At 36.7% G+C, this 11,701-nt stretch overlaps 1 protein-coding gene across 2 annotated transcripts in view; it reads left to right on the forward strand.

The window, feature by feature from the left end:
- Positions 1-11,701, forward strand: part of SHOC1 (shortage in chiasmata 1) — a 108,333-nt gene that overhangs the window by 59,184 nt on the left and 37,448 nt on the right. For both annotated transcript variants that reach the window (XM_015436862.3, XM_005581073.4), the window contains 2 exons: positions 7,057-7,473; positions 11,156-11,275. In XM_015436862.3, coding sequence (XP_015292348.3) covers positions 7,057-7,473; positions 11,156-11,275 — 537 coding nt within the window. The remainder of the gene's footprint in view (positions 1-7,056; positions 7,474-11,155; positions 11,276-11,701) is intronic.

An 11,701-nucleotide genomic window follows, 5' to 3' on the forward strand; every position in this document is an offset into this window, starting at 1 on the left:
GCAGTAACTGTTTTTTGACCTAAAGCTGAACATTAGCATTCAATAATATCACTCATTGACAACAGAGGATCTTTGTTACTTAAAAGTTTACTAATTCATTTTTTACCATACAATTTAAGAAGACAAAAATGTCTTTTAAGTGTCTATGTCTTGAGCTATTTGGGTTGCTATATATGGCGTTATATTAATAGTAAATCGAACATATTTAGCATGAATTATATATTTTTTTGGGGTGTGTGTGTTTTTTGTTTTTTTTGTTTTACTTTTCCCTGAGACACAGTCTCTGTTGCCCAGGCTGGAGCACAGTGGGATGATCTCAACTCACTGCAACCTCCACCTCCCAGGTTCAAGTGATTCTCCTGCCTCAGCCTCCCAGGTAGCTGGGATTACAGGTGCCTACCACCACGCCAGACTAATTTTTGTATTTTTAGTAGAGATGGGGTTTCACCATGTTGGCCAGGCTGGTCTTGAACTCCTGACCTCAAGTGATCTGCCCACCTCAGCCTCCCAAAATGCTGGGATTACAGGCATTAGCCACCATGCCCAGTCAGATTTGAGAAAGTTTATAGTTTATTATAGAATAATGAACATATTTAGAAATAAATTTTAGAAATTACTATCTATGTTGGGAGATTGGTCTAAGGAGATAAACAATCTGAATAAGAATTGTTATCAGCAAGGAGTGTTTCAAAGACAGACGACAGAACAATTTTTTTTTTAAAACATATACCCAGTAATGGGATTGCTGGGTCGAACATAGTTCTGTTTTAAGTTCTTTGATAAATCTCCAAACTGTTTCCACAGTGGCTGAACTAATTTACATCCCCCACCAAGAGTGTATAAGTGTTCTCTTTTCTCCACAGCCTTACCAGCCTCATTGTTTTTTGACTTTTTAATAAGTAGCCATTCTGAATAGTATGAAATGGTACCTCCTTGTAGCTTCGATTTGCATTTCTCTGATGATTGGTGATGTTGAGCACTTTTTTCATGTGTTTGTTGGCCACTTGTAAGTCTTCTTTAGAAAAGTGTCTGTTCATGTCTTTTGCCCATTTTTTAATGAAGTTGTTTTTTGCTTGTTCAGTTGTTTAAATTTCTTGTAGATTCTGGATATTAGATCTTAGTTGGATGCATAGTTTGTGATTATTTTCTCCCATTCTGTAGACTGTTTACTCTGTTGATAGTTTCTTTTGCTGTGCAGAAGCTCTTTAGTTTAATCAGGTCCCACTCAGCAAATTTTGTTTTTGTTGTGATTGCTTTTGAGGACTTAGTCATAAATTCTTTCCCAAGGCTGATGTCCAGAATGGTGTTTCCTAGGTTTTCCTCTATGATTCTTACAGTTTAAGGTCTCACATGTAAATATTTAATCCATCTTGAGTTAATTTTTATATATGGTGAAAGGTAGGGATCCAGTTTTATTCTCCTGTATATGGCTAGCCAGCTATCCCAGCACCATTTATTGAATAGGGAGTTCTTTTCCCCTTGCTTATTTTTGTTGGCTTTGTTGAAGAGCTGATGGCTGTAGGTGGGGACTTTATTTCTAGGTTCTCTCTTCTGTCCCATTAGTCTTTGTATCTGTTTTTGTACCAGTACCTTGGCATTTTGGTTACCCTAGCCCTATAGTATAGTTGGAATCAGGTAATGTGATGCCTCTGGCTTTATTCTTTTTGCTTAGGATTGCTTTGGCTACTGAGGTTCTTTTTTGGTTTTGTATGAGCTTTAGAATAGTTTTTCCTAGGTCTGTGGAAAATGATGTTGATAGTTTGATAGGAATAGTGTTGAATCTGTACATTGCTTTGGGCAGTATGGTCATTTTAACTATATTGAGTCTTCCAATCCATGAGGATGTAATGTTTTTCCTTTTATTTGTGTCATCTATTATTTATTTCAGCAGTGTTTTGTAGTTCTCCTTGTAGAGGTCTTTTATCTCATACATGCACAAATACGTTCATCACAGCACTATTGACAATAGCAAAGACATGAAATCAACCTAGGTGTCCATTAACACTGGATTGGATAAAGAAAATGTGGTACCAATGAGATACCATCTCACACCAGTTAGAATGGTGATCATTAAAGTGTCAGGAAACAACAGATGCTGCAGAGGATGTGGAGAAATAGGAACGCTTTTACGTTGTTGGTGGGAGTGTAAATTAGTTCAACCATTGTGGAAGACAGTGTAGCGATTCCTCAAGGATCTAGAACCAGAAATACCATTTGACCCAGCAATCCCATTACTGGGTATATACCCAAAGGATTATAAATAGTTCTACTATAAAGACACATGCACACATATGTTTATTGTGGCACTATTCACAATAGCAAAGACTTGGAACCAATCCAAATGCCCATCAATGATAGACTAGATAAAGAAAATGTGGTACATATACACCATGGAATACTATGCAGCCATAAAAAAGGATGAGTTTTATGTCCTTTGCAGAGACATGGATGAAGCTGGAAACCATCATTCTCAGCAAACTAACACAGGAACAGAAAACCAAACATCACATATTCTCACTCATAAGTGAGAGTTGAACAAGGAGAACACATGGACACAGGGAGGGGAACATCACACACTGGGGCCTGTTGGGGGGTGGGGGCTAGGGGAGGGATAGCATTAGGAGAAATGCCTAATGTAGATGAAGGGTTGATGGGTGCAGCAAACCACCATAACATGTATGTTACAGTGCACGTTCTGCACATGTATCCCAGAACTTAAAGTATATATATATAAAAAAAAAGAAAATGTGGTACATACACACCATGGAATAGTACACAACCATAAAAAATAATGAAATAATGTCCTTTGCAGTGACATGGATGCAGCTGGAGGCCATGATCTTAAGTGAATTAACTCAGGAATGGAAAACCAAATACTGCATGTTCTAGTGGGAGCTAAACATTGGGTATTCATAGACATAAAGATGGCAACAATAGAAACTGGGGGCTATTAGAGGGGGGAAGTGGGGGAAAAGGTTGAAAAACTAACTGTTGAGTACTATGCTCAGTACCTGGGTGATGGGATCAGTCATAGCCCAAACCTCAGCATCATGCAATATACCCAGGTAACAAACCTGCCCAGGTACTCCTAAATCTAAAGTAAAAAGTACAAATTATTTTTTAATCACTAAAAAACTACAAATAGCAAATACCAAAATATATAACAGATATATAAGTGATCCTTGGGATAAATATATGATAGACAATTAACTGTCATAATATCTCCATCTCTGTTTCCACTCACTTCTATAGTGTACTCCTGTGGCTCACTAGTAATATAACCATAGTAGTAACACAAATTCCAGGTTCAAAGGTAACCTAAGAAAATCTGTTTTCTTGTTTCTTGAATATTTGTTATAAAAAGAACAATAAGCAATGTAAAATAAATTTTTTAGAAAGACAGAAGACAAAGATGTTTGGATGGCTAGGAAAGAGAACAGATAGACTATCAAGCAAATACACACCAGTCCATCTCAGGCCTAGATGGTATCCATGGTGGAATAAGAATGTTAAATAAGATTAGGTCAGGTTAGTAGACAAAGACAAGGCAGAAGATTTTATGAGGTCTTCAAATATCCATATAATGTATTAAATCTATAAAACTATGTAAAGTCTTTATTGTGATTTGTAACTAATTTGAGATTAAAATAAAACATATCATTCATATTTGATATTCTTGATATCCAATAAATTATGATAATTCTGAAGTTGGAAATGCTGTTGGAAAATGACAGCAATACACTTCCTTGATGCAAGATTACCACAAAACTTCAATTTGTAAAAAATGAATGTTTAACAGTATAATTAAATGTATAGCAGTATAATTCTGAAGTTTAAGTAGCAATAACTATATCTGGAACCCATGCCAAGTGGTCAGGGTAGGGGTGCTTAAAGAGAGAATAATAAAGGAAAATAATGAGAAAACTGAAATAATAAACAGTTTCTATTCACCTGCTAAACATACCAGATTACCACTAGAGAATATCTGAAAAGTGGCACTCAGATCCTATTCGGCCCACATATTATTGACTCATATGGTGTTTTAATTAGTTAACAACTTTTTTTTTTTTTTGAGACAGAGTCTTGCTCTGTTGCCCAGGCTGGCGTGATCTCAGCTCACTACAACCTCCACCTCCTGGGTTCATGCAAGTCTCCTGTCTCAGCCTCTCAAGTAACTGGGACTACAGCCACGTGCCACCATGCTTGGCTTGGAGAAGACAGCAGTTCATAGGACTGCTTTGCTCCCATATCATGATGCTGCCCCCCAATACTGTCACGGTTTGTGTATTTATTTATTTATTTTTGAGATTTGTCTCAAAATCTCACTTTGTCACCCAGGCTGGAGTGCAGTGACTTGATCTCGGCTCACTGCAACCTCCGTCTCTCGGTTCAAGCGATTCTCCTGCTTCAGCCTCCCAAGTAGCTGAGACTACAGGTGCCGACCACCATGCCCAGCTAACTTTTGAATTTTTAGTAGAGACAGGGTTTCACCATGTTGGCCAGGTTGGTCTCAAACTCCTGATCTCAGGTGATCTGCCCACCTTGGCCTCCCAAAGTGCTGGGATTGCAGACGTGAGCCACCATGCCCAGCCTCTCTGTTCCTTTATTTATCATCCTAGAATCACATAGGGGCAGCTAAGTAGTTGCCCCCAGAAACAGGTAAGAACAATTCATTAATTAAATTAACTCCAAGGCCAATCTGTGCTCTAGGCTGAAGGTGAATCTGTTTCTCAACTCAAATTATACACAGCCATCTTGTCTAACACTTTTGGGAAAGGATTCACCGTTCTAGATGCCATTAAGAACATTCCTTATTCTTGGGAGGAGGCCAAAATATCAACATTAGCAAGATTGAAAAAAGTTGATTTGAACCTTCATGGATGATTTGAAAGGGTTCGAGACTTTAGTGGTGCAAGTACATAACTACAGATGTGGTGGAAATAGCAAGAAAACTAGAATTAGAAGTGGAACCTGAAGGTGTAGTTGAATTGCTGCAATGTCATGCCAAAACTTGAACAAATGAGGAGTTATTTCTTATGGATGGGCAAAGAAAACGGTTTCTTGAGATAGAATCTACCCCTGGTGAAGATTCTGTGAACATTGTTGTAATGACAACAAAGGATTTAGAATATTCCATAAACATAGTTGATAAAGTAGTGGCAGGGTCGGAGAGGATTGACTCCAATTTTTTTTTTTTTTTTTTTTTTTTTTTTGAGACCAAGTCTCGCTCTGTCATCAGGCTGGAGTGCAGTGGCACAATCTTGGCTCACTGCACCCTCTGCCGCCCGGGTTCAAGCGATTCTCCTGCCTCAGCCTCCTGAGTAGCTAGGACTACAGGCACGCACCACCACACCCAACTAATTTTTGTATTTTTGGTAGAGACGGGTTTCACCACGTTGGCCAGGATGGTCTCGATCTCTTGACCTCATGATCTGCCTGCCTCGGCCTTCTCAAAGTGCTGGGATTACAGGCGTGAGCCACGCTCCCAGCCTTGACTCCAATTTTGAAAGTTCTACTGTGGGTGAATGCTGTCAAACAGCACATGCTACAGAGAAATCTTTTGTGAAAAGGAAAGTCAGTCAGTGTGGCAAACTTCATTGTTGTCTTAGTTTAAGAAATTTTCACAGCCACACCAACCTTTAGCAACCACCACTCTGACAGTCAGCAGCTGTCAACATTGAGACAAGACCCCTTAGCTGGGTACAGTGGCTTACACCTGTAATTCCAGCACTTTGGGAGGCCAATGTGGGAGGATTACTTGAGCCCAAGAGTTCAAGATCAGCCTGGGCAACATAGCAAAACTTTGTCTCTCCTAAAAATAAAAATAAAAGCCCGGCACGGTGGTCTGCACCTGTAGTCTCAGCTACTTGGGAGGTTGGTGGGAGGATTGCTTGGGCCCAGGAGTTGGAGGCTGCAGTGAGCTATGATTGTGGCACTGCATTCCAGCCTGGGCTACAGAAGAAGACCATGTCTCAAAAAGAAAAAAAACAAAGACACCCAACCCTTAGCAAAAAGTTTATGACTTGCTAAAGGCTCAGATGATCACTAGCATTTTTGGGCAATAAAGTATTTTAAAATTAAAGTATGTACTTGTTTGTTTAGACATAATGCTATTGTGCACAATGCACTGCAGTATAGTGTAAATATAATTTTATATGTACTGGGAAATCAAAACATTTGCGTGACTCACTTTAACATATTTACTTTATTATGATGGTCCAGAACTGAACCCACAATATCTCTGAAGTATTCCTGTAACAGCTTTATCAAGATACATTTCACATACCATACAATTGACTCATTTAAAGTACACCATTCCATGGTTTTTAGTATAAGCCCAGAGTTGTGCAGTCATCACCGCAAATCATTTTAGAAAACTTTTACCATCCCCAAAAGAAATCCTGTACCCGTTAGTGGTCACTCCCTCTTTTACTCAGCTCTGGAACCACTGTTCTCTCTCTATAGATTTGCCTTTTCTGGACATTTTATATAAATGAAATCATACAATATGTGGCCTTTTGTGATGCTTCTTTCACTTAGCATGTTTTCAAGATTCATCTATTTTGTAGAATATGCATATCTTATGTGAACTATTGTTCAAGTCTTTTGCCAAATTTTTAATTGGGTTCCTTTTTAAATATAGAGTTATAAGAGTTCTTTATATATTTTGGATACAGTCCTTTGTCTTTGTCAGTTATAGTATTGCAAGTATTTTTTTCCACTGTGGCTTGCCTGGTAGGTAAGTGTTTGACACATGGAGTAACTGTTACCTCCAAGCTATGACTCATAAGCCTATCAACAAAAGGGCTTTACTGGAATTTCTTCTTTGCTTGGTAAACTAGCTCCTACAGTAAGAAAAAGGGTGCTAAATTTTGATCCTTTTAAAAAATTTATTTTATTCAGACCAAAAATTGATTTTCAAAGCAGTAAACAAAAGTACTCGTAAAGATCAAATTACACTAATAAGAAACCACAACTAAAAGTTATTCAAATACCTAATAGAACACTCGTTTAGGTGTGGAGGTTATTTGTGTCTTTTTTATTTTCTGTTTCCAGCATGTTTAGAACATAAAAGTCATTCTTCACCTATTGCACTTATTGAAGAAAAATCTACAAATGATCATTTATCACTTCCACAAAAGAGTCCATCTCTGGCAAAAGAAGTACCAGATCTATGTTTTTCTGATGAATATTTCTCTGACAAAAGAGCAGCAAAAGAAGAAAAACCAAAGAATGACCAAGAACCAGTAAATAGAATAATCCAAAAGAAAGAAAATGAAGATCACTTTGAACTTGACTGCACAGGACCATCTATTAAATCATCTTCCTCTTCAATAATTAAAAAAGCATCTTTTGAACATGGTAAAAAACAAGAGAATGATTTGGACCTTTTGAGTGACTTTATTATGCTGCGAAATAAATATAAGACTTGCACCTCAAAGACTGAAGTCACAAACAGTGATGGAAAACATGGTAGGTAATTTAATAATATTTTGCCATAGATATGGTAGGCTCAAAGACTAAGCACATAATTTATAGAAGGCCAGGAGATAAAGTTCTTCTAGATAAAATTATATTATTTTTCATAGTCAAGGAAAATGTCATTGATTCTTGATACTTCTTGTATACAGATAGATATGGATATATAGGCATGATTTAGATATAGATATGTATTTTTCAAAAAATCTAAAAATGCATTTGAATTTGTAACAAAAGCCACTATTTGTAAAACTTGCTTTCTATGACATGGCCTTAGAAATTCATAGTATTCCTAACTTTTGTTGGTCAATTCTGGCATTCTTTTTTCTCTTTCAGCTATCAGTCCTGTCTCAGTATTTTAAATCATATTTTTATGTGTACTTGAAAGAAAATTTTCTCTGCCTACTTCATTGTGTATTACTCTTTCTAACATTACCTAACAGTTTCTGTGTGAGTTGTAACTGTCTTATATTCACTGCTTACAGCCACATCAAAGGTAATATAATATGTCATGTCATTTTACTTCCCATAAAAATAAAATAGGCATTCCAGAATAAGTTTGACGTAGGTTACCCTGATGAAATAAATACAACAATATATTTATTTATTTATTGGCTGCTATTGTTTATTCTTAAATTTCAGTACACATTGATGCAACCTAATGACTAGGGACATTGGAAACTTTCGATATTTATATATTGTTACACTCAGAAACACCAGAAATATTTTCTAATGATCAATTTGTTTGATAAATCCTATTCTTTCTTTCTTCATAAGGTTAATAATATTATCATAAATACAGGTATCTTTATGCTTTATAAAGCACTTTTACATGTATTGTCATATTTGATCTGTTTAGAAACTTTGTTGAGCAATCAAAGTAGGTAGTATTACCCCATTTCACAGTTAAAGAATACAAAAATATTTATGTGACTTAGAGACAGTTAGGTCTTACAGTCTCATATACTATTAATAGACAAAAGATCTTCAGTTCTTAATGTCATGATGGTTATATTTATTTTTCTAAAAGATGTGACAACCTTTTATAAATCTGCTTAAAGTAATATTATTGGGGCTCACACCTCTAATCCCAGAACTTTGGAAGGCTGAGGCAGGAGGATTGTTTGAGGCCAAGAGTTTGAGACCAGCCTGAGCAACATAATGAGACCCCATCTCTAAAATTAGCCGAGTGTGGTGGCACACACATGTGATCTCAGCTACTCAGGAGGCTGAGGTGGGCAGATGCCTTAGCCCAGGAGTTTGAGGTTATGGTGAGCTGTCATTTTAAAAAAAGTAATATTACTGTGTCAATCAGTGCATTTTTCATGGTAAAAATGCAGAATAATATTTAAAGATTTCAGAATTCTGTGATCTTTTCTATTTCTACATATTCAACTTAAAGTTTCTTTTTATGTAATAGTTTGGCCACCTTATAACTTACCTTGCCAGATGACAATTCTGTATGTAACTGAGCTTTTTCTAACCAATATTTGGACCATAATTGAAGCATCACTTCTGCATAAAAATAAGCAAAATATAAATAATTATTGTATAAATGTGATAAAAAAATAGGAATTTTTCAAAGATTTGTTATTGTCAGATTTGTTCATGTTTTCTGATCCTATTTATATTTGGTGCAAAAAAGGAATCCACACCAAAATTAACACTGACATCTTTTTCTGGTTGCCATAGTGGTGATAATGGCTTATGATAGGGTATATTATCAACAGAAAGTGAGGGAAAGCAGCAAGAAAGGAGGACAATGTAAAAAAGAATAAAATAGGAAAGATCACAAAATTCTGAAATCTTTAAATATTATTTTATCTTTTCTTATTAAAAAAATTAGCCATTCATTTACTAAACAATTAAAGGAACATGAATGTTATGGAGGGAATGCTTCTGTACTCCTGATGTTTCCTCAATAAGTGTTAAGTTCCTGGCCTCTTTGCCTTTTTATACATCTCTCCAGAGGAGACAGAAAGAATGATCTGAATTGTAAAGTCAAAATAATAAATTGGACATAAGTTGTGGGAATGGTTGCCCAGGAAGAACAGGAATTCTCCTTGGTTTTTCTATGTCATGACTCTTTCCTGGGCAGTGCCCCTGACTTCCCCCGCCCTCCCTGGACCCAGCGGGGTATCCTATCCTAGTCCAGCATACCCTAGGACTGGGTGGGTAACTCTGTCTAATTCTGGTGTTTAGTTAGCAAGCTCATTTGACTCTAAAACTAAATTCTATTCCCCAACTTAGCCTTTAATAGTAATAGAGGTAATATTTTGGTGTATCTTTTACTTTTTGTCTTATTTTACAGTTAATTCAGGGGCAAGAAATATTATAAATTCTTAGACCCCCTCAAAAAGTTTATTAATTAATATTATTTGATCATATCTATTCTGATTATTTATGGTTAATTGAAAGTATTACTTGAAAGTAGCATTATTAATCTAGGTTACAATATAGTCCATTATTATATTTTTAACCATGTATTTAAAGATGTTAATGTGTTTCTGGAATTGTTTTGTAATCATATTACTGATGGATACTACTACTATATGGTTAAAATAACTACATTTTTATGTGTTTGTGTGTAAATCCCCCATAATACTTAGGAAAGAAGAAATCCTCTATAATACCTAGGACAGAAAGAAAACTAACGTTTATTAGATACTTTGTGCCTGGCACTAAATTACATATTAGAGATAAATATGATGCTGTTGCTGACCTTGAGAAGCTCACAGCATAATAGAGCAGGTCAGATATGCAGATAGATCATTTCAATTCAATGTGGTGAGTACCAGTAAAGAAGTCTTCACAGAGTGCTAAAGAAACAAAGGGCGGAGCCCTCTACTGGCCTGGAAGTAGGGTGGGCAGTTACATATGACTTTTTATAGAAGATGCCTGAGACCTGCAGGGTACAGCAGTAAAACTAGGCCCAGGTCAGGCGTGGTAGCTCATGCCTGTAATCCCACCACTTTGGGTAGGCAGATCCCTTGAGCCCAGGAGTTTGAGACCAGCCTGGACAACACAGGGAGACCCTCTCTCTATAATAATAATAATAATAATAATAAATTTAAAAAATAAATTAGCCTAGGATGGTGGTGCATGCCTGTGCTCCCAGCTACTTGGGAGGCTGAGGTGGGAGGATTGCTTGAGCCCAAGAGGTCAAGGCTGCAGTGAGCCCTGATCATACCAATGCACCCCAGCCTGGGCGACAGAGGGAGACCCTGTCTTAAAAAAAAAGAAAAGAAAAAGAATTGGCCTGGTTAGAAAAAGATGGAAATAGGGAAGGTTTGGGGCAGAGGAGAGGGTTAGTAGTAGAAGAAAGGGTATGTGGAGAGTCACAGAGAAATTAAGTAGAACAGTACATACCTTCTGTGTCAGAAACTGCACTTGGTAGTTAAAGCAGATATATTTATCCATATTTTACATATGAGGAAACTGAGTCAGAACTGAGCTCAAAATGCTGATCTGATATCAAAGTTTTTTTCCATTTTTGCCATTCATCTTCCTACCTAGCAGTGTTAGGTCCATTGATCTGAATAGTTGTTCACTTTAATAGTGACATGCTTCAATGAGGAAATTTAACAACTGTTATCATATTTTTAAAAATTAAGGTAAAACAACATTAAGTTCCTCTTGAACAACAAAAATTTATATTTTTTATTGGAATTTCAAGATAAAGAAGCATGTTCTTTGACACTTCAAGAAGAAAGTCCTATTGTTCATGTTAATAAAACCCTGGAGGAAATAAATCAGGAAAGGGGAACAGATCATGTCATTGAAATTCAAGCGTCAGGTATGTTATATGCTTTTAAAATGCATTCAGATTTGCTTAGTTTGAAAGCCCTTTCCTAGATAGCTAGGACATACCTCATTTTCCATGTCACTTTCTTCACTTGTTTCAGGTATTTCTTCATTCCACTCCTACTTTCAAGTTATATCCCGACCTAGAATGCCCTGTTCACTGCCCCTGCCTCTCCCCATTGCCTTACCCAAGCGACTCAAGTGTTAGTTCTTCTTTCATTTAAACTGCTGCTACTTCCCTATATCAATCAGAACAACTGTACCTCCTTGGACTCTTCTGCCCAGTCCGGAAAATGAACTGCTAATCATGCTCTCTCTCTTCTCTTACCTGCTATCAGAGTGATGTAAATAAGTTACTATTGATTCCTATATTGATTTTTTTGTTATGCTATAAAGAAGAGTATTCTTTGACTCCTAA

Source organism: Macaca fascicularis, chromosome 15 (genome assembly GCF_037993035.2).
Source record: "Macaca fascicularis isolate 582-1 chromosome 15, T2T-MFA8v1.1".
Taxonomy (NCBI): Eukaryota; Metazoa; Chordata; class Mammalia; order Primates; family Cercopithecidae; genus Macaca; species Macaca fascicularis.